The sequence below is a fragment of the Macaca thibetana genome, chromosome 1 (assembly GCF_024542745.1).
Source record: "Macaca thibetana thibetana isolate TM-01 chromosome 1, ASM2454274v1, whole genome shotgun sequence".
In the NCBI taxonomy this organism is placed as follows: Eukaryota; Metazoa; Chordata; class Mammalia; order Primates; family Cercopithecidae; genus Macaca; species Macaca thibetana.
The window spans coordinates 183,146,426-183,169,467 of NC_065578.1; the positions used below are offsets into that span (position 1 = coordinate 183,146,426).

The 23,042-nt window shown below is 49.3% G+C and overlaps 1 protein-coding gene across 2 annotated transcripts in view; it reads right to left on the reverse strand.

The window, feature by feature from the left end:
* QSOX1 (quiescin sulfhydryl oxidase 1) overlaps positions 1-21,501 on the reverse strand; it is a 44,748-nt gene extending 23,247 nt beyond the window's left edge. For both annotated transcript variants that reach the window (XM_050766253.1, XM_050766246.1), the window contains exons 1-2: positions 21,141-21,501; positions 8,514-8,614 (exon numbers count right to left, since the gene is read on the reverse strand). In XM_050766253.1, the coding sequence (XP_050622210.1) occupies positions 8,514-8,614; positions 21,141-21,405 (366 nt within the window). In that variant the 5' untranslated portion in view covers positions 21,406-21,501. The remainder of the gene's footprint in view (positions 1-8,513; positions 8,615-21,140) is intronic.
* Positions 21,502-23,042: the final 1,541 nt, after the last annotated feature.

The following is a 23,042-nucleotide window of genomic DNA, read 5'->3' on the forward strand; positions in this document are numbered from 1 at the left end:
AACATGGTGACATGCACCTGTATCCCAGCTACTCAGGAGGCTGAGGCAGCACAGTACCTAGCATGTAATTATTGACAAATACTTATCGTATGGATGAGTGATGAAGTACCATTGCTGTTTTCCTTTGCAGACCCATCTGAAAATATGAAGTGCAGGCACTTCCTACATCCCTTGGGAAACGTCAGCTTGCTTCTATGTCAATGTGCCCTTGCTCCTTACTTGGGAAAAGGGGCTTAGAGGCTGATGTGTCTGTCCACTGAGAAGTCCCAGCCCGGCACAGCAGACACAATCAAGGAAGGGATCTCCAGAACAGATCCTCTTGAAGGGAGAGCCTGAGTCCCTGGAAAACATGCCTTGCTACAGACTAGCTGATTTAACACATCACTTTGTCCTCTTTTCCCACGTACATGACATCCCAAGCCTAGTCTGTCACCTCCTTGGGGCACGAGGACAGAGAGAACAGAGCCTGACTCCTGGCAATCTGGGCTTCTGCCCAGGCGGCAACACAGCTGCCAAGGCTTTTGCCTGCGCTCTTCCGATTCAGGAGGGAACACAGTTGAGTTGTCCTGGAAGCCGGCCACTGAACTGCCTAGGGGAGAGCCTGCTCTCCCTGGCTGGGAAGAGGCTTCTTCCTGTGGGACCCTAGCCTCAGGGCCACTTTTCACTACCTTGGGCTTCTGCCTCCAACAGCCAAACACTGGTTTCCTTCTCCCTCCTTGGGATAGAGCTGTTTGGCCTTATCCTAAGCTGGTGGCTGAGAACAGGCCCTGGGCTCCGGCAGACCTGGTTCAAGGACTGGTTCTGCTTTTCTCTTGCTGTGTGACCTCAGGCAATGCATCAACTGCTCCGAACCTTTGCATTCTCATCTTTGAAATGAGGATGACGCCATCTACCTTGAAGACTTGTGAGGATTCCATGACCACACACCTAAAATGCTTAGCACGGTACCTGGTGCATACCACAAGGAACCGGTAAACGTTAACTGCATCATCATCACCCACCACCAGCATCCCCTTCCCTCCTTCATACCTTTTAAACACTAGGAACCATGATCAGCTAGGACTTGTTTGTTACAGCCATTTGTAGGCAGAAAATCTGGAAGCCACCTGCTACCCTCTCCCACATGAGGAACAAAGCCTGCAGAGGAGCCACCTGTCTCTCCCCACCTGCAACCTTCTGCTCCCTGTGACCTCCCCTGGCCCCTTACTCCTGCTCACTGCTTTACTCTCTCTTCAAAACATTAATACAAACTTTTATCGTGGATGAAAACCATCCACTTATACATACCACACATATTTAAATAGTGTTCTTTACAGTTATTTAATTTTATTTGCCTAATACAATTGTTATTCTAATACTTATGAAAATGATCATAAATTTCCTTGATTATGAGATATTGATAATGTAAGTTACAGTATTTATGGACTGATACTTTTTCATAAACAAAATTGAAGATACATCTATTTGAGGTTTGGTTTGCCGACAAATAATAAACCAGGTCAGGTGCAGTGGCTCACACCTGTATTCCCAGCACTTTGGGAGACCTAGGAGGGAGGATCACTTGAACCCTGGAGTTCAAGACCACCCTAGGCAACACAGTGAGCCCCCATCTCTACAAAAAGTTAAAAATTAAAAATAAGCCGGGCATGGTGGCTCAAGCCTGTAATCCCAGCACTTTGGGAGGCCGAGACGGGTGGATCACGAGGTCAGGAGATCGAGACCATCCTAGCTAACACAGTGAAACCCCATCTCTACTAACAAATACAAAACAAACAAACAAAAAAAAACTAGCCGGGCGAGGTGGCGGGCGCCTGTAGTCCCAGCTACTTGGGAGACTGAGGCAGGAGAATGGCATAAACCGGGGAGGCGGAGCTTGCAGTGAGCTGAGATCCGGCCACTGCACTCCAGCCTGGGTGACAGAGCGAGACTCCATCTCAAAAAAAAATAAAAATAAAAATAAAAATAAAGAAAATAAAATAAAAAAGAAACCTGAGGGAGATGTTGTGCTGCAGTTATTCATAATGATGGTGCTCTTGTTTATTTACAGACAGGTTACACTTTGACTGGTTTCTACACACGAGAACAACACTGACATCATGAAGCCTTGAACTGGGAGGCTTTCCCACAGCTACAGCTGTTATTTTCACCTCTGAAAAGTAATATGGTCATTTTTTGTCATCAACCATCAGGTCACCCACATCTGAGCAGGTGCCCACATTAAAAGGGGCTTGCATTACTTCCACCAAAAGGCAGCCTCTCCAGGCTGGGTGTGGGGGCTCACACCTGTAATCCCAGCACTTTGGGAGGCCGAGGTGGGTGGATCACTTGAGGTCAGGAGTTTGAGACCAGCCTGGCCAACATGGTAAAACCCTGTCTCTACTAAAAATACAAAAATTAGCCAAATGGGGTGACGTGCACCTGTATCCCAGCTACTCAGGAGGCTGAGGCAGGAGAACTGCTTGAACCTGGGAGGTGGAGGTTACAGTGAGCCGAGATCACGCCACTGCACTCCAGCCTGGGTGACAGAGAGAGACTCTGTCTCAAAAAATTAAAAAATTTTAAAAAGGCAACCTCTCAAGATCCCAGCAACTACATGCAGCTTGGAGTCTGACCAGGAAGCTCGGTCAGCCAGAGTGGCCCAGGGGGGTGCAGGGACCCCAAGAGCCTCTCCCCAGGACACAGGCTGAAGGGAAGGCCCTGCTGCACCTCAGCTGTTCCCTCTGTCCTCGGAAGCTTCGCACCCACCTCCCAGGCCAATGTCTCCTCCAAGCTCTGGCTCCCACACCTCACGCTCCTCAGGAACTTCTTCCTAGCCACCTCACATCATTCCTCTTTTCTACCACAGCGCCCCCTAGGCCTACAAAGAGATTAGAATCCTTCTAGTCTAAACCTTAAAAAAGGAAAGGATGGGAAGGGAAGGAGGATGGGGATGAAGAAAGGCCCTCCTTCCTTCTCCAGCAACCGCATTTCCTTCCCGTGTCCCCATGCTGCCAACGTTCCTGGAACAGTGTCTGCCCTTGCTCCTTGGACTGCTCTCTCGCCATCCCCACGACCCTCAGCTGAAGCCGTTCTAAGGAAGCTCTGTGGTGACTTTCTCTTCAGCCACTGTAGTGATCTCTCCCCACCCTCCCGGCCTCTCTATGGTAGTGTTATTACTGCCTGCTTTGTCCTCCCATGGCGAGCATTCGTCATCTTTCGTGCCACATTTCATGGTTGCTCTCCCTCATTGCCTTCATGTTGCCACCCTTCCCTGGTTGGCTTGACACTGACCAGCCCTACTTGGCCACCATTGCCCTGGTCCTAGCTTCACTTTCGACTGCTCTCCTGTGCCCACTGCCCACCCCCATCTCCTACCCCAGTCTCTCCTACAGCCACACGTCAGGTCCTGACACTCCTCTGTTTAAAAAGCTGTTGAAAGCAATGTCACAAAGAAGTTGCTCAATCTTGTTTCTAAATGAATGAGTGGATAAAGGGATCAATGAACAAACCTATCATTTGTCCCTTGCCAAAGCCAATGACTGTTTGTCCAAATGATTTGCCAGCTAAACCCTCTGCATCTCAGTGCTCCCCTGTCCTAGACTCCTGGTTCTTTCTGGTGGCCTCCACCCAGGTGTCAGGATGCATTCCCTTCCCCACCATCCCCAAGACTGAGTCACCCCTCTCCCAACCTGCTTTGCCACCTGTGTTTACCTCACCCAGCGACCGGTCCTCCTCCCTGCCACCCACACCATCCCCCTCTTCAAAAACCTGTCATCCAGTTAGCTGACAAGTTCTGTGAATTCGACCTCCGTGTTACCTCTTCAAAAGTCCTCTCCTCCACCTGCCTTGTCTAGACCAGGCCTGACAGACAATGATGTATTTTTGGGTCACCACATCAGTCTCCACCTTTAATGCTCTCAGAAGTTTTAGTATACTCAATCTTTTCATTCTCCAGCCATCTTCCTCACTGCTACTAAGGTTAGTTTTCTAACGCACAGTTCTGGTCTGAACATTTTGCTCCTCCTCAAATCTCTTCCATGACTCCCCACTGTCAATGAATAATGTCCAAACTCACTGCATTCAAGGCCGTCCAGACTCCAAACCCAAACTAACCTCACACTGCCCTACATTCCCACCACTCCAGCTGCAATGAACTTCAACCCGAATCCACTACCCACCCATGCACCCACCTTTGACCAGGAGGCAGGATGACATTTTATTTATCTCTGCAAGCTCCACAGTGTCTGGCATCTCTCAATAGACATCTGTTCAGCTGAACAGAGAATCTCTGCCCTTTGATCACCCTGGAAGCTCATGTGGAAATCAAGTCAGGGCACATTTTTGTCCTCTGATGAAAATGTATCCTTATTAAGTCAACCATGGAGGTGTGTGCCCTGCCCAAGGGAAACCACCACGGCTTCCTAGAAGCAGACAATTAAGACTTCGGGAGTGTGTTTCTTTTCTCAGGAGCAGTCATCACCCATCCCTTTTCTTTCATCACTTTACACAGGAGCTTCTGGAAGACCTCCAGCCGCTCCCTAATGGCAGAAAACCAGGCAACACCCGGCTGGTCTTCACGAAACTACGGAGTGACTGCTTTCTTGGGGTCAAAAGAGCTCAAGAGAAAGCACACTTCCCAGGGGTGACACCGATGGCATTCAATTCCAGCTTTTATAACATGTTTTAAGGAAAATGGTCTAGCCTCCAGATATTTATGGTAAGTCCAGGAGGATCCACCTTAACCACTTCCAACACTGTGGATGATCCTTGGAGAAGACCCCACAACAGCAGCTGACTGCTGAGAAAGGGGCCCACCTCCTTTTTCCAGAGAGACAGGAGACATCCTGGAGTCCTGCCTTCCTCCCCGACATCTCCCCTTCTAGCAAAAGCCACAAAAGGTAACAGCCCAGATTCTGTACCCTCACAGGGCTTCCCCGCTCCCAAACCTGCATTCAAGGACCTGCCATTTCTGGGCTCCCTCCTCCCCCAGCTCTGCCTCATCCCTCAACATGAGCCTCTGCCCAGCTGGACAAGTCTCCTCAACACGCCACCTCACCCTGCCCACACAGGGCCTTGGCTCTCACCTTCTTGCCTGTGAGGCCCACCCACACTCCTCTCTCCTAGCCAAACCCCAATACCAAGTTGAGGTCCCCTCCTACACGAACTCCTTTCTGACGAGTGAAAGAGTTCCGTGAGCCCAGCAAACTCCTGTGGCATTCCCTGGGAACCTGTTGCTGGCTGCCTCTCACTGGCCATGGGCTCTGGGGATCTCACGCTCCTGGCCTCGCCTGCAGTGGTGAGTGCGGTGCTGGGCACCCAGCAAGCATGCCCGCAGTGGCTGCTGACAGACAGATGGACTGCCACACAGTCCAGCAGCGGCCACAGAGCAGCTAGCAGCAGCCCCATGGGTGGCCCAGGAGGGAGATGGGACAACAGGAAGGAAGCAAACTTTTACTGAAGTCCAAATCACACCAGCGTGGTGTGGTAGCACTTTCATATGGAAGACCTCACTTCACACTTGGCAACGGTCCTCTTAGGTGGATGTTATCACCCCATGTTTACAGACAAGGAAACTGGGGTCCACGGCTGGGGCACTGATAAGTGACTTTCCAAGCCACATACAGTAAGCAGTGAGGCCAGGATTTGAAACATCACTGATCTCCTCAGAGCCTTGAAGAGGGAAGATCCGCCCTTCCCCACCCCTATGCTGCTGTGCTGTGTACCCCTTGTTCTGGCCAGGCCTTCGGCCATCAAAAGTCCCATTCTATTCCCACTGAAGGGCACTCCTGAGGCCCACGGAGAAGCCCCTTGACTCGGAAGTTCCAGCCTCTAGGTCACCAAGCTCCAGTCAGAACCTGCAGCCAACCAGCCCCTCCCTCTTGCATACCTTTGTTTCCTTCCAGTTGGACTCTGGCTCCAGCCTGATGGGGACCTGACACAGCCAGCCTGCCCTTCAGGCCCAGGTGTTTACTAAACAGGCTGGGCTGGTAGAAGCTCACTGTTTGCTCATGTTGGCAAGCGGCCAGAGGCAGGTCAGTCACACATGCCACTGGGGGAGGCCAGACTCTTGTGTGTGGGCCTGTCCCCATACCAAAAGCACTCTCTCCTCCCCCTGCTTCACATGGGCCCTCGCCTTTCAGCTGCCCTCGCCTTTCAGCTGCCCTCGCCTTTCAGCTGCCCTGGCCTTTCAGCTCTTCATGGGCAGAGTGCAAGGACAGGCTCCAGCCCCCAGGGGGCAGCAGGCAGGGCAACAGGGCTATGTCTCTGCCCACCAGCGGTCCCCAGGGCAGCTCTGCTACCTAAGGATCTGGCCACGATGCCCAAGGGCACCCAGGCTCTTCATGGCCCCAATCTCTGGAGATTGCAATCTGTTTGAGTAGTGTTTTCCAAACACTAGAAACAACCTTGTAATGAGCTGTCAAATCAATGTATTTAATCACAGCCGTATTAAAAAAAAAAGAACAGAAAATATCATAGTTTAACTGCAGTAAGAATTAAGCTGAAACTTGTGTTCTAGTGATAATAGATACATACCAACTTTGGGATCACAATGTAAAAATGTGTACTGCTTACAGTTGGTCACAGTAAGAAACTATTTGAGAGCTGCTGCATAGGACCTCAGAGCAGGGACCTGCCAGCTCAAGCCACTTGGCCTATGGACTGGGCACTGAGTCTCCCCTGGCCAAAACTGAGCTGCAGGTTCCTCAGGAGAGGCAGGAAAGGCTGTGCCAGGGGAGGCCACCGTGTTGGTCTGTGGACAGATGACTACCAGACTGGCCCTGCCAGGTGCTGCCGTCTGGAGACAGGGGAAGGCTGAGGAGCACAGCGAGGGCCCTCCCAGCGCCCCTCCCACAGCCAGCCAGGCAGTTCAGGAGATGGTGACTCTCACCTGAGGCATCCAGGCTGCGTGCGCTGCGTGACATGGGGTGGCGCTGAGGAGCCTCTGACCTGCTGGGCCTGGGCCACCTCCTTCATCCCTGCTGTGCCCAGCCTCTTCCAGGCAGAGTCAGAAAGCCCAGGTATCAGGCCCTGGCTGTCAAATGCTCATCCTGCCCTGGCTGCTGTACCAGTGTCAACCCCTCCCCTGGGGGCTGGGCAGTGGCTGTACCCCTGTGCCCCATGCTCACTGTGAGAAAAACATCAGCCTGTGAATGACGGTTCCTGCTGCCACACTAATTTGCCCACAGCTTCCCACTGAGGGCTGCTCACCTGGTTCAGCCAAAGGAACAGAGTGCCCTGTTTGAATATTTTCAATTACACACCTTAGGGCCAAGGATAGTGCCATGTCCCTGCCAGGAAGGCCTTTTATTTCAAAGGGATGATTGACATGCAGTCTCTCTGCTGCCACTTTTCAATGACGTGGCAGTAGCTGTTGGTTCACCACACTGTCCAGAGACCAACCTGGTCTCAGCTAAACCCGGGGCCTGGGGGGCCCTGACCCTATGTGGTAACAGTTTAGGAAGGGACTTCTATTAGGTGTGGAAACCCTGAGTCCAGGGGGCGTTGCACTGGGCTTGAGGAACAGAAAGGTCACATGGAGTTAGAGCTGGACGTTCCTGGTGGAGCCACGGCCTTACTTCCCGGATGGAAAGTAAGCTAAGCTGCTGGGGTAATTAAGCTGTGTTATGGCTCACAGTTCTGTTTGAAACTTGGCCGCCCCCACCCCCAGCTCAGAGGTATCTTGTTCCAGGGACAATCCTTGGCATTTCAGCTTTCAAAGGCATTTCATAATTATTCTTAATGGCTACAGAGGAAACTGCTTTTCTAGATGCCATTCTGGTGGAAGGGTACATATTATTTATAGCTGGTGATACAGAGACAGAGATTCGAATTTGGCTTCTCTAATCTGGAAGAAAACTAACTGGATTGGAGCCAGGCCTGAGCCCAGGGGAGGGCCCACACCATAACTGTAGCAGCCTTGCTGCTCTGGACTATCCAAGGCCTCCTATTTGAAAGCCTTGGAAGCTGTTCAGACATTAATTAAGCTGTTGATGCCCTGCGGTGGGCAGGCTGGCAGGTAAGGCATCATCAGAGATCTCGTGCCACTTTCCACCAGAGCTGGGGTGACAGAGCCCTCATGCCTTGGGTATGATAATTCCCGTGCCAGGGATCCCTGCTGCCTGAGGCACTGACATTCTGACAGTGGGGTGAAGCTATCCTGACAGGTCCCTTCTCAGCTACCTGTGGTTCAAGGCATTTGCCTGAGGAGGCTGAGGCTTGCCAGAGTGTCTGGGGTCCCTTTGTGGGGAACCACTAGGCTCCTAGAGACTGACCCTGCCCACAGATGGGTCAGAGCCTGAATCCTGGTTTTATAGAGTTAGATCAGACCTCTAAGGCTTGGAGGTCAGGAGGGAGAGCAATCGAAGAGGACCTTGGGAGCTGGGAGCTCTCACCAGCCCAAGTGATGATCACCTCCCAGCTCAAATCACAGCAGCCGAAATCTGCCCATCCAGACACATCCCACATGGCCCTTTTCCCTTATAAAGGGAAACAGAGCAGGCCTAGCCTGCCTTCCCCTCCTGTCGGTCACACACCCTCACAGTTGGGAAGCCAGGGATGTTGAAGTCTCTGCAGACTGCGCTGTTGGTCTCCTCAGCACAGTCCAGGGCAGCGAGATTCAGGGCCGGCCTCCAGGCTGAAAAGACAAAAAAACCCAAGGGTAAAAATAAGAGGGGCTGGCACCCCCTCTGCCCACCCATCTCCCCTAATGCAATGCCTCACCCCTGCCAACCCCACAGCACCTGATCCCAAAGCTCTTATGACAAAGGTCACACCTTCCTTGGGAAAGGACCTCTGAGATATTCCGGCTGGTCTGCATTACGATAGCATCTCTCAAAACGGAACCTGTGTTTTGGATGATTAGCATAAGTAACACTGCCTCAGAATGGTATCTGTTTCCCCATTACTACTATGTGAGGCCAGGGATACGGGATGAGAGATGTTGAAGGAGTCTGTCCTGCTCCTCGCCACCCCCCACCCCCATGCCCTGGGAAAAGCCCTGGTATTGCCTCTGTCCCTGGGGCCCTAAATGGGATCAGTTCAGAAGGGTGGAGAACATGCCTTAGGGGATTTGGAATTCCCCAGGGGACTCTTGGGGAAGGTTCCTGGGGCCAGAGGTACTGGTAGCGGGCAGAGTTTGAGTGACTGGGGTAAAGGGTATCAGGAACTGGGTCCCCAGCCAGAAATGAGAGCATCTGGAATCCAGGAACTGCGGGGAAAGAAGCCTTGAGGCCAGAGTCTGGCAAATTAACTTTGCCCCTGCCATCAGGCCCCAGGTCACAAGGCTGCTGGCCGCTGAAACACTGGCAGAGAGAATAATGGCACCATTCTGGGCCACAGCCCAGAATCTGAGAAGAAACAAGCTCATATACCAGGCAGCTCTCCTGAGCTCAGATTCCAGGTCAGGTGCCCCGTGAGCATCCACCAAAGTTCCACCCACATGGAGGCTGCTCCAGCTGGAAGCCAAGGTGCGCACAGAGGAAGTCACACAAGCCGTGAGAGGGCAGTGACGGGGCCAAATCATGTGGCACAGAACTCTCAAGTTTGGACCCAGCCAGGAGAGGTCGGCCCTGCAGACCAAGGCATGGGCTCAGCAGGAAAGGTGGAAACAGAGCTGAACCTAGACCGTCGGTCCAGTGGGCAGGGAACTTCCTGAGCAAGGTGGAGGGGGAGAGGATGGGCAAAGACCATGCTGCCTGGAGAGGAGGGTTTTGGGGAGGCATGGGAGCCAGAATAGAAGGGAAGAAGGGGCCAGACTGGGAGTGTTTGCCTGGACGGCTCAGGATGACCTCCATGGCAGCTGGACCCACCTGCGTCTCTGGGGCAGATGAGAGGAGAAGGAGGCCTGCCTGGTGGCAAGCGCAACTTCCATTTGAAGCTCATGCCCCAGGGGCAGGGAATGGAATTTACACAGGCAGCCCACCTAGCACCCGTTATGTACAGAACACTAATATCTGAACAACATTCCTGACGGTCACAGTTTTAGCAGGACCTCTGACCCTACCTGATAAGGTTTGGATCTCGTCTCCTCCAAATTTCATGTTGAAATGTGATCTCCAATGTTAGATGAGGTGAGGTATAGTGAAAGGTATTAGACCATGGGGGCAGATCCCTCATGAACAGCTCAGCTGTGCCCTTGGTAATGAGTGAGTTCTCACTCTGACTTCTTGTAAGATCCGATTGTTTAAAATAGGGTGGCACTTCCCAACCCCCTCCTGCTTCCTCTCCTGCTTTGCCTTCTGTCATGAGTAAAAGATCCCTGAGGCCTCCCCAGAAGCTAAGCAGATGCTGTGTACAGCCTCCAGAACCCTGAGCCAATTAAACCTCTTTTCTTTATAAATTACCCAGCCTCAGGTACTTATTTTTAGCAATGCAAAAACACCCTAATACTCCACCCTAGAACTTAACTCCTTACAATGTCTGAGAAAAACACAATTGCAGAAGGTATCAGAGCTCCTAAGAACACCTTATGCCTGGGGAAGGAGTGTTACCCTCACCTCCATGAGACAGATGCAGGAAAAGCCTGGCACACCCTGACGCATCCCTGGAAAGAAGGCAACTAAGTTGGCCCTTCTTGGGGCTGATACAAGGGAGGGGGCTCTGGGAGCTTGAAGGAAGGCCTGTGGCCACAACACTCCCTTCTTTCCCCACCTTTTTTGCTGGTAGTCTGCTTTTGGCATTGCAGCTTCTGGACTCCTTGTAGGAGGGAGGTGGCTGGGGAGCTGGGGAGAGGAAGTGGATGGAGGTATTTACCAGAGTCAGACTTCAAAAGTATTTAGCAGAGTCAGGTGAGCCACATCCTAGGATGCCATTTCCCCAACTTCCTCAACACCCCCCACCACACACTTTTTGGGGAGCTTTCTTGACTCCCTTAGCACACAAGGATAGCAACCTGAGCCTATCCAAGTATCTGCAAGCTGGGGTGCATCCTTTGGCTTTAAACCTCACCTCCAAGGTAGCCTGCACAAAGGCAGGTATGGTCAGGGCCTGCTGCACGCCAGGCCCAGGATGCAATCCCTCTGCCCCTACCATGGGATTGCTGATCCCAACCTGCCTCCACATCCTGTCCACTCTCCCTCTGAAATCTCTTCCCCCACCCAAACCTCCATCTCCTCATGCCTGTCCTAGGTTGGCATGAACCCATGATCTGGTTTTTTACTGACCTCACCTCCAACCTACCCTCCGTGTCCCATGAGCTAGTACGGGTTCTCGTGGCAGGGCCTCTAGAGAAATATCAACGTATTATTTCTCTCCTGGTGAGGTTCTAATGTGCTCCACCCCTCACTGGCCTCTCTAGCCATCAAATGATCTTTTCTTTCTGTGGATCTGAGTATGTCAATCTCTATTCAACAGTCTCTGGGGGCTCTAACTAACTTTAGAAGAAAACCTACAACCAGAAGGCAGTTCTTCTTTTGGCCTCTGTCCACATATCCAGCCTCCTCTTACAGTTATTTTACATTAAATTAAGTCACAGATATTCATAAAATAACATTTCCAAGTAAATTAAAATACTGAAACATTAATTGCTCAACATAAGTTTAAAGTATATATGCTTTGGCATCTTGTTTTTGTATGGCATAGAGAATACAATTGGGTCTGTAATAAGCACAAAAAGCTGAGGAAACATGTTTCTAGAAATTATGAAATAGTGAATGTTAATGGAAGACAGTTCACAATGCTTGCTAGTTTTCACTAGAAATTAAGATTACTAAGGAGTAAAAACTAATTAATATAAGCAACTAAAACTAGAAATAATAAGGGACATAATTCTGTATGCAAGGGAAGTATGGCATGGTTTACAAAGGAAGCCATAAAATATAAGGATGTATTTTGATTAAGGGAAAAAGAGTCATTTTGTTCTAGAGTGACTGGTTATTTCATAATGAGAAAGAGGAAGAGTACAGGACAAACTAACGGATACAAGGAAGTTGTGAAGAGAAAAGAACTTCAAGTGTGGTCAAATGGGCTAACTTATAGTTTTTGTGTGTTTTTTAAATGAGCCTTAATATCAAAAGTACACTGATGAAAAATCAGAATTTGGTCCTCTCTGTTAAAACAAGGTTTTCTTGAAGTATTGATCTGTTCTTAAAAGGAAATAGTGAAAGGTTTTTCTGTACCTTGTAGGTAATTATCCTAAGACAGAAGGATCCTTTGTTTTATCAAGATGATTCCCTGTGCTTCGTGTTGTCTTTATTAGGTCTTTGATTACTTAAGAAAATAGAGTCCTCTCTATAAAACAGCTAAGATTTTTTTCTGCAACAGTCTAACATTCTATATTTTCCTTCTGAAATCTTTTAATTATCATTCTGGTTAGATGAATAACTGTGACTTAACAGTGACCTGTGATCCAATTTGATCAAGTGATTTTTTTGTTTTGCTTTTTTGTTTTTGTTTTGAGATAAAGTCTCACTATGTCATCCAGGCTGGAGTGCAGTGGTGCGATCGTGGCTCACTTGTCCGCCACCTCCTGGGCTCAAGTAATCCTCCATCTCAGCTGCTTAAGCAGCTGGGCCCACAGGTGCACACCACCACACCTGGCTAATTTTTTAAAAATTTTCTATAGAAATGGGGTCTCCCTATTTTGCCCAGACTGGTCTCGAACCCATAGGCTCAAGGTAACCTCCTGCCTCGGCCTCCCAAAGTGTTGGGATTACCGTCATGAGCCACCATGCCCAGCCTGATTAAGTGTTTTAATTTTAAACCTTTGATATTTTGTACAAACTTCCCAAAATCAAATTCTAAATTAAGGCTTTCTGAACTTGAAGTAACTTTGGAACATTCCAGAGGGCCCTGGAACATCTCAAAGATTCTGCAAAGGAGAGATATTAAACTATAGTTAGGCTCATTTGATGTATTAATTATATGGGAAGCATTGTCAAACAAGAAATGATGTTTAATCTTCTTTGAGTTATATTTATTAATGTATATATATAATTGTTACTAATGTGTATCCCCACAATTATATGATATTCCTAGAAATATGATGTATTATCAGCCTTAATTTCGGTTATTAGATTAAAATGTTATATGCACAGCAATAACCAAATTTCCTTGTCAATTGTGTCATTATTATTATGAACTCTCATCAGATCTTTACCACAAACATTTTAAGTCTTATTGTCTACAGTTAATTGCTTTATTCTGTTTTTCTAAAAGCTTTTTTCTAAGCAACTATAATCCTAAAGTGCTTCATCTTCAAGGAGATCCACGGAAAAGTCTCTGATAAGTACCATTTCTGATAACTTCGAGATAATATGATTGGACTAGCAAAGAATTTCCAGAACTCTAATGAAAAAACTGATGGGTCTGCAGAACTGATAACCAAGATCAAGCAGAACAAGAATTAATTACATGAGACTAAATGAACCAATGAAGAATTATGGGTTGTTACGGTTTTTAAATTTGAAAAGTTGTTGGTTCTTTTTTTTTTTTTTTTTTTTTTTTTTTTTTTTGAGACGGAGTCTCGCTCTGTCGCCCAGGCTGGAGTGCAGTGGCCGCATCTCAGCTCACTGCAAGCTCCGCCTCCCGGGTCTATGCCATTCTCCTGCCTCAGCCTCCCGAGTAGCTGGGACTACAGGCGCCCGCCACCTCACCCGGCTAGTTTTTTGTATTTTTTAGTGGAGACGGGGTTTCACCGTATTTAGCCAGGCTGGTCTCGATCTCCTGACCTTGTGATCCGCCCGTCTCGGCCTCCCAAAGTGCTGGGATTACAGGCTTGAGCCACCGCGCCCGGCCTTGTTGGTTCTTTCTAATGTTTTGTTGTCCTTATTTAAGAAAACTTATTTTCTTTTAAGTTATCTATAGTTTTCAGCAAGTTGGTAAGTATACTCTTGTGAACAAAAATGGAAACATTTTCTCCCTATAAGACCTCTCTGGAATTCAGAAACTATTTGTGAATATTCTTATTTTTATGGCAATACTGTTATTTGCATAAGTTCAATAAGCATCTGCTCTCTTTATAACAAGATACAATAGGAAACACTGGTGATGTTACCGAGGTTTTGAGTGTGATGCCATACTTGAGAATATATGTACGATGAATCTACAGGTACTGCAGGTAAAATCTAAAGTTGGGCTTGGTTTGGCTTCCTAGCCTTGAGAGGTTATTAAAAGTCCAATCTGAGATTTCCTATCGATAAGTTCCAGCAAAGCAAACTTAAGAAGAGCCTATGTGATCAATCACTATTCTTGCCACACTTATATAAATAATCAGGCCAAGTTTGATGACTAAACATACTCTGCGAGCAAATTAGTCTTACCCTGACTATTCTATTCTATTTTATTTTATTTTGGATGGAGTCTTGCTCTGTCATCTAGGCTGGAGTGCGGTGGCGCGATCTCGGCTCACTGTGACCTCTGCCTCTCACTTACCCTGATTATCTTTGGTAGAAATGGGGGTGACTACAGAGAGAAAAAATATGTTCCTGAAGAAAAACTATAGTACATCTGTTATTAGATTGTAGCCTTGTTGATCATTTTCAAGTTTTTATCATCTACCTATAAGATGGATTGCATCCTGAATTCTTCCAGTTTCTTCCAATAACTAGCTACAATTCTCCAACTAAGAACAAGAATTGTTCTGTGCCTAAAGCCCTAGAAGCAGAAGCTGAACAACTTCAAGGGACAAATCTCATGCCTGATGTGTAAGCCACACAAAGAGTTCACCAAAATGCCCAATGCCATAACCAGAGACAATCAAACTGCAAACCAGGACAAGAAGTTGACAATTTCATGCTTTCCCAAAACATCTGAACAAGAGATTCATTGGAATAAGTCTTCCACTTTATCCTTGATTATGTCTACCTTTTTTTGTCTGCCAGGATAATGCTGTAGTCAGAATTTCACAATCAGTGGCTTCTGGGAGTAACTTCATGAAATGTTGGATTTGTCACACTCAACCCAGATCTTTACATGACCAAAGGGATCCTTTAGTCTACCCAGGGGGTAACTTCCACAACATCCCTAACACAACTATTGTTCAAACTGTACTAGTGGTCCCTTTTATAGAGTCAGACTTTTAGACCCATGTGTTCTTACTCCCTGCTTTAATTTAACCCAGTCATGGGATGCTAGATAATAGAAATGCTACCTATTAGCGGAACAGGGAATCGGTGCAATTGCTGACACTTTTTGTTGCACATGGATAGATACATAGGGTATTGAGACTCAGTCGCAAAAAATGAACAAATAGTACTCGGTTAAAAAGGGTAAATTCAGGCCGGGCGCGGTGGCTCAAGCCTGTAATCCCAGCACTTTGGGAGGCCGAGACGGGTGGATCACGAGGTCAGGAGATCGAGACCATCCTGGCTAACACCGTGAAACCCCGTCTCTACTAAAAATACAAAAAACTAGCCGGGCGAGGTGGCGGGCGCCTGTAGTCCCAGCTACTCCGGAGGCTGAGGCAGGAGAATGGCGTAAACCCGGGAGGCGGAGCTTGCAGTGAGCTGAGATCGGCCACTGTACTCCAGCCCGGGCTACAGAGCAAGACTCCGTCTCAAAAAAAAAAAAAAAAAAAAAAAAAAAAAAGGGTAAATTCCTCATCTGGCTCACTCTTTCATCTCTTCGATTTTAGCTGGTTTGGTTCATGGGTCCATGGCTAGGCGGCATATTGTAAACTCTCAGTATTATCCTGGGGAGAGTCATTATAGTAGTTTCCCTGTTACACTGTATCCTCTCAAAAAGTCTTAAACGTCTTTATGCAGCCATCTGCCGAATGCTAAATGGTCTCTCTCCAGCGTGAATGATCAAAACTCCAAGTAACACGTGATAATGAGCACACCTTAACCTATAAATGATGTGTTAAGACTGAAAACCCAGGCCGGGCGCGGTGGCTCAAGCCTGTAATCCCAGCACTTTGGGAGGCCAAGACAGGCAGATCACGAGGGCAGGAGATCGAGACCATCCTGGCTAACATGGTGAAACCCCATCTCTACTAAAAGATACAAAGAATTAGCCGGGCGAGGTGGCGGGCGCCTGTAGTCCCAGCTACTCGGGAGGCTGAGGCAGGAGAATGGCGTGAACCCGGGAGGCGGAGCTTGCAGTGAGCTGCGATAAGGCCACTGCACTCCAGCCTGGGCGACAGAGCGAGACTCGGTCTCAGAAAAAAAAAAAGACTGAAAACCCAAAATGATGATTACTAAGAGTAGTGCTGATGTTCTGTTTTAGTAACACTCTCACCTAGGTGACAACCTGACCAAAAGGGGAGAATTGTTAAATATTTCTAGGAGGCCACTGGTGGGGACTGAGCTCCTTCCTGCACAAGGCCCAAGAGACCAAACCACGATAGAGTCCCTCAAGCTGAAGTCCCACGCCACCAAGCCAAAACTAAGCTGTTGATCTGACCTTCCAAGAAATCAGGAGAGAGTGAGATAACAGTCAAATCTCCAAACAAGCCAGTTTCAGCCAACATAAGGAAGTCTCTGCTTTAACCTTTAAAAGCGACCGAAATAACCCATCTGATTTTTGATCTGTTTCTGTTTTCTTCAGCCTTTTTCTGTCTATAAAGCCAAACTCCTCTGCTCAGCTCATCAGAATACTCATTTTGTAAGAGAGAATGTGCTGTTGCCTGATTCTATAATCACAATAAAAGCCAGTTAAGATTTTTGATTGTGGTGTAATTTTGTCTTTTGACAAGTAACAGGAGATGGAATAGAGAAGGTCCTTATCTGAGTGCTCCATTGTTAAAGCAAAGCTGCATTTAAGCTTTACTGTCAAAGCAATGCAGAGTTGAGTGACAGAGACTTTCTGAAGTGTCAGGTGACTTAAATGCCTAACACCAAAATGATCACTAGTATCAGTCCAGCTCTACCAGTGGGGAGAAAACCTTTTCCTGGTGCAGTTACTGCTCTGAACAGAGTAATTTTTGTACCTACAACAGAATAAATGGACTAATGGAGAGGGGAAGGGTGGCAAGGCAAGAGAAGCTGGACAGCTGTAAATTTTGGAGTGATGGGTGAGAGGATGCCCTGTGGTGAGGGTGTTGTGGGGATTCTGCTGAGACCCCTCTGGGGGCTTGGTCTGGAGTCAAGGGCAGCGTTCCCTGCCCCACTCACAAGTTCAGGGAAGGCACTGGGTGGAGTAGGAAGCCTTGCTTGGAGTTTAACTGGTTGCAGCACCGTGAGCTCCACATGTGTCTCTGGACCTCTGCTTCCTCCTGGATCAGCGAGGGCCAGGATGAATGATCTCTAATGCCCCTTCCAGCTCTGACAACCGTTCAAGTGCTGGATGGCAAAAAACTCTTAACAAGAAACATGCAGCCTCCGAGTGTTAAGTGGGTCTGGGCTTCAGATGTAAGAGGCACAGATGTACCCAACCACAAAGAGCCAGCGAGACCTGGTGGTCTAGTGACCAGAAGCTACCAACCCTCAGCTCTGGGACTCTACACCGAAGTCTTCAGGAGTTCTCCTGACACAGGGTTGGTTTATGCCCTGTCCAGCTAGTCAGCACTATGCGGTCACCAACTCATGCCTTCCTTCCTCCTTGCTGACAGTTTCTGGGCAGTGACATCACTGGATGGACAAAATGCCTTCCCTACCCCTCACACCTGGCTGACACCCCCAGTCTGAGTCAAGATGATCCACGGCACCAGCAGAAGGTTCTACACTCACACCGTCATTTGGAATCCTGTGAGGCTCAGGCCACTGGCCACCATGAACTTGCAGTGGGCTCCTACTCTGTACCAAGCTCTGGTGCTGGGAATCACAGGTACACATAGCAGATGTGGCCTGTGCCCTGGAAGAGAAGGGGGACAAAACCAACACAGCTCACTGTCACTCAAACACACACCTTACGAGCCTCACCTTCGTAGCTTGGCACACGCTGTTTTTCCACCTGGAATATCCTTCCTCCTCCACCCACCTCTCTACCTGCCCAGGCTCCAGAGAGCCAAAAAGAGCTGGAGTCAATGGCCTCCTCCAGCATCTGTGTAAACCTGGCAAGTTACTTATCTGTTTTAAAAAAAAGAGGAAGACAATATCCATAGCTCAGATATTTTCCGGGGTAAGGATTGTCATAATAATGGCCTGTGAAGGCCCTTAGCAAACTGCTGGCATAAGGCAAGCGTGTAATAAATAACCACTGGCATGAAGGCCTTTGGTGATGAGATTAGCCCTCTGTGACTTTCCTCCCCTGGGTTCCTACAAGAAATGGCTGAACCACTCCTTTGGCCTTTTTCAAACACAGCTTTGTAACAATTGCCAATTTTCCTTCTGTGAGTAGTTCATTTCCCCAACTGCAATGCAAACAATGCTTATCACTCAACAAATATTTGCTGATTGATTAGCCAGTGAATAGCAATGAAGGCCTAAATTGGATACTACCAATTTCCCAAACATATGGTGGGAGCTGCTCTGTAATAGAAAGGGGGTGAACCAGGTTCTCAGAAACACATGCTCAGCCCCAGGGCAGCATCTGCCCTAGAGAATCTACTGCCCTAGTCACTGAAGAAATGAACCCTATTCAGTCAGATTAAATGCCTGAAGCCAGCCAAGTATGGCTGCAAAATTCTTCTCTCTCCCCGTGACCTTCACTCTGTCTCTGTTCCTGCCTCAAGATACAGGTGTCCTCAGCAGAGAGCATGGGCCATACTCACACAGCCCAGGGTGGGATGAGAGCAGCCCTCTGCAGGCCCACAACCAATCTTTCTCAAGAAACCTCAGGACAGAGATGAAGTGAGACCAATCCGAGCTTCTTAGCAGGGCCTCACCAGCGAATACCCCTTTGGGTTAGAGTGGAGGACATTCTTCATTGCAGGCTGACAGCAGATTCTGCCAGTGCCCTCCCAACACCATCTGGTTCAAGGGCTGACACACCAATGGCTCACAGGAGACCTCCAGCTTCCACTGAAATCTCCCACCTCCCATTTACCCTGGATCATCCCCACAGGCTTTGATCCTTCCATTTCCTTTTCAGAGGTTAAATTCTGATTTCGCTTTCTTATTTTAAAGAAAGGCTCCATGCACTGGGGAATCCCGTTTGGAAGTGGTAACCCTCATCCAGGAGCAGACTGGGTCAGTATCTAGATATGCAACTCATAGAAAAACTAAAACTCTGCATTGCAAGAGGCTAAACATGTGAGTCAGCTGGAAGCTAATCTTTCCCTCCAGCACTCTCAAGAAGGAAGAAATTCAACCATTGAACACCTCTTGTAGCCTCAAAGTGGAAAGTGATCAGGGAATTTTTATGATGTTCATGCCCACAATGTCCCCTGAGATTTACCTTCTCTTAGGTGTTCCACTTCCATGATCCGTGTTCTTTCTTCCTCCTCCCCTGACCAGATGTGTTGACATCACTCCTTCCCTGACCAAATGTGTTGAAATGGTGTGAAACACTGCTCAGAAAGGCTGGTTCAGCTAATGGGACCAGTGAAGTATGTGGGCAAGTGTAAACTGGAGGTCAAAACAGCTTATAAGTTTCATTTAAAAATAATTTTCGGCCGGGCGCGGTGGCTCAAGCCTGTAATCCCAGCACTTTGGGAGGCCGAGACGGGCGGATCACGAGGTCAGGAGATCGAGACCATCCTGGCGAACACCGTGAAACCCTGTCTCTACTAAAAAAATACAAAAAACTAGCCGGGCGCGGTGGCGGTGCCTGTAGTCCCAGCTACTCAGGAGGCTGAAGCAGGAGAATGGCGTAAACCCGGGAGGCGGAGCTTGCAGTGAGCTGAGATCCGGCCACTGCACTCCAGCCTGGGCGACAGAGCGAGACTCCGTCTCAAAAAAAAAAAATAAATAAAAAATAACTTTCCAGGACCATGTGGCTAAAAGACGTAGGCATGGTTCCATCTAGCCACTTCAGAAACCAATCTGCAAGCTGCTCAGGAAAGAGGGAGGATGAGTCTGAAAACTAACATTTACAAAGGCACTATTCTACCACAAAGAGTTGAGTTTATCAAGAAATACCGACAGCAGAGAAGGAGAACAAGGGTTCCAGTTCCGCTTTCTCTAGAAAGATGCCTATTTCCAAAGACGCCCACAGTTCTCATTCAGTGACCATTTCAGGGCAGGAGCCCGTGCTAGCGACCTAGCACCAGAATCAGGAAGTAGCTCCATTCAGAGGCAGCAAGTCAGGAACAAATCACTATCACTACACCACTCCCGCCCGCCAAATGCCCACTACCTGGGTTAGGTGGATGTGTGACACCACAGGAATCTTTAAATTGTGGAAAGGAAACTATGAGACAATGTATGCCCAGTACTTAGTAAGGTGCCTGAAATGATAGGTGCTCCGTAAATATTAATTACTATTATTACCATAGTTCCTCGACTCTAAGTCTTAAGTGTTTCAAAATTTTAGCATTTCTGTAATAGAGTTCCCCTTAAAATCTCTATACATGTAGTGGTTTTTTCCTATCCTTCTACCCCTTGGGCTGTCACAAAATGAACAGTGTGTCTCACAGCTGATGTCTTGGAATCCAGGAAATATAGTTTTGATGCCCCAACCTGTGATTGGGAACACGGAGCAAGAGCCAAACATGCACCAAAGGCCTCTGGGTGCATGGAGTTAAAACATTAGGGTCTGAGCGGGGGAAGAGAGAGAAGGATGTGGCCCGGAAGCTAAGGAGCTGGAGGCGGCAGGTCAGGAGAGGCCCAGAACAGAGATACCTCCATCAAAAACAAAAATGAGAAAGGAAGTCTATGTACCACTTCGGTCAACCAGTCGAGGGAGTGGAGAAAGGTGGTGGGGAGGCAAAATGAATGCCCGTTCCCTTTTCTCCCCAGCACTGACCCACAGCAGCTAAGGAACCTGGCAGGAAAGCGACATGGGTCCCTGGACGAGAGGAAGAGGACTGCCACAAGGCTGGACCAGGAAGCCGTAAGGTGTCAGCGGACCATGCGGAGGAAGGAACAAAGGAGACCCCTCTCTGGGGAGGAGGCAGTAACCTGGCGGGGGACGAACCGGGCAAGCAGGGCAGGTCTGGGGGACCAGGCCGCGGAGAGGGGAGAGAAGCTCCGGATGAGGGCCAAGAGGAAAAGGCAAGGGAGCGGGAGCCAAAAATGGAGATGAGAAACATGAAGGTGGGGGTCGCGGGATGCGCGGAGAGGAAGAGGTGGGCGGAGGTGACTGGAAGAGGGACGTGCTCCCGGAGTAAGGGGCTGCCCGCGGGGCAGGTGGAGGGGTCGGGGCGGCGGGGCACGGGGGAGCGGGCTGCCGCCGCTTCTCACCTTTGACGTCTTCGGCCAGCGCCTTCCACGTCGGGGCGAAGGCGATGCAGTGGCCGCACCAGGAGGCGAAGAACTCCACGGCCCAAGCGCCGCGAGAGCCCAGCACCGCGCCGCGCACCGTGTCCGCCTGCAGCAGCGTCAGCGGGTCGGAAGGCGAGTAGAGCGCCGAGCGCGGGGCCGCGCCAGCGCCGGGAACCGCGAGCAGCAACAGTAGCAGCAGCAGCAGCGACGGCAGCGGCCCGGAGCCGCGGCCGCACCTCCCCATCCTCGGCGCTGCGCTCACCACCACACGCAAGTACCGGATGAGTCGGGTCCCAGCGCCGCTGCACCGCCTGCCTCCGCCCGCAAGGAGGAGCCACGTGGCCCCGCCCCTGAGCCCCCGCCCTCCGTGGCCGGCCCCGTCCCCCCACCCCCCGCCCCGCCCCTCAGGCCGCGCCTGGGCCCAGGAGCGGGAGGGGCTGAGCTTGCTGCTGGGGCTGGCCGTGGCCGGGCGGTGAGCCATTCTTTCGCGGTCCGCCGAGGCCTCAGAGCTGCGCAAGCCGGGTTCCCGCCTCAGGCCCCAGGAGGCGAGGTGTACAGTCCGGTCCCTGGAGCTCCATCCCCAAGGAAAGGAATGGAGCGCCCGCTGAGCAGTCGCTGCGGGGGCCTCGCGGAGGTTGTTTGGCCTGTCACGGCCCCCGTATCCAACGGAAGAGGAGTCCGTTGGAATAGACGACCCGGATTTCTGCTGTTTTAGGGCAGTTCCTGGGCTCCCGCAAAGCGATGAGACGTTGTGAATTAGATGCAGGTGGGAGAGAAAAGGGACGCGTGGTCTGCGACCACCAAGACCCCACAGGATCAGATGCACCCACCCCTGCTGATGTCCGTGACCATCTAAAGGGGAACATCATTTGAGGGGCCCTACTCATGGATCAGAAGCCCCTTCTCTACTGTGGGGTGTGCTGGGTTGGCGGGCCGTTGCCGTGGAATCGGTTTCCTCAGGACCCACATCTGGCCACCTTCATAAGGTTGTTAGGGCGATTCCAAGATTCGGGGTTACCGGCAGCCCAGATCCCCCACATCCGACTCTTCAGCCCACTCAGAACTCTCCACGCTGACTCACATATCCCTGTCGCAGGTAGCCTGAACAACTCACCTGGTGTTCATGGGCACTAAGGTGTTAATGGATTTTCTCTAGTTACCTTTGCAGCTCCACTGTTTTGAGTGATTTATTTTAAGGGGAGAAGGTGCTCCTCAGAGGGTTGTCACGGTAATATTTTTCCTTTGTGTCTGCCAGGTTAGTCCCCTTCACCTGTAAGAGCTTTGAACTTAGATTTGTTATTTATACAAGTTTTACTGAGTGGTGTCATGCCAGGCACTTGTTTAGGTATAAGGATAAGGCAGTAAACAAAATATAGACTCTAGGGACGTGGAACTTACATTCCAGTAGGGGTAAAGAGATGATACATAAGTAAATGTAAATCAGATGGTGACCGATGTTATGAAGAAATGTAGACTAGGGTAAGAATAGAGTGGCAGAGGAGGTGCTATTTTATACACGAAGATCAGGGACAGGTCTACCTTCAATATTTGCTAGAATTGAGTCAGTAGTACAAACGGAGGCCCACATACCATGTCTACATATTTTAAAACTGCAAATTAAACTGTAATGCAAAATTCCTATCTTTTTATCTTGACATGTATACCTTCATCATAATCTGGAAAGCCACATTTAAGTTTAGGATTCTTGGACCCTTCTGAGATATGCCCTTGAATGCAGTGCTTTGGAGGGGGAACATGTCCTTGGCCCTCAGCCTTCCTTCTCTTGGCACCCCAGCACTGTCCCATACTTCAAATGTCCTTGTGCCCACACCTATAACGAATACATCTGCACATCAGAGTTTTGTCCACACTCCTACAAAT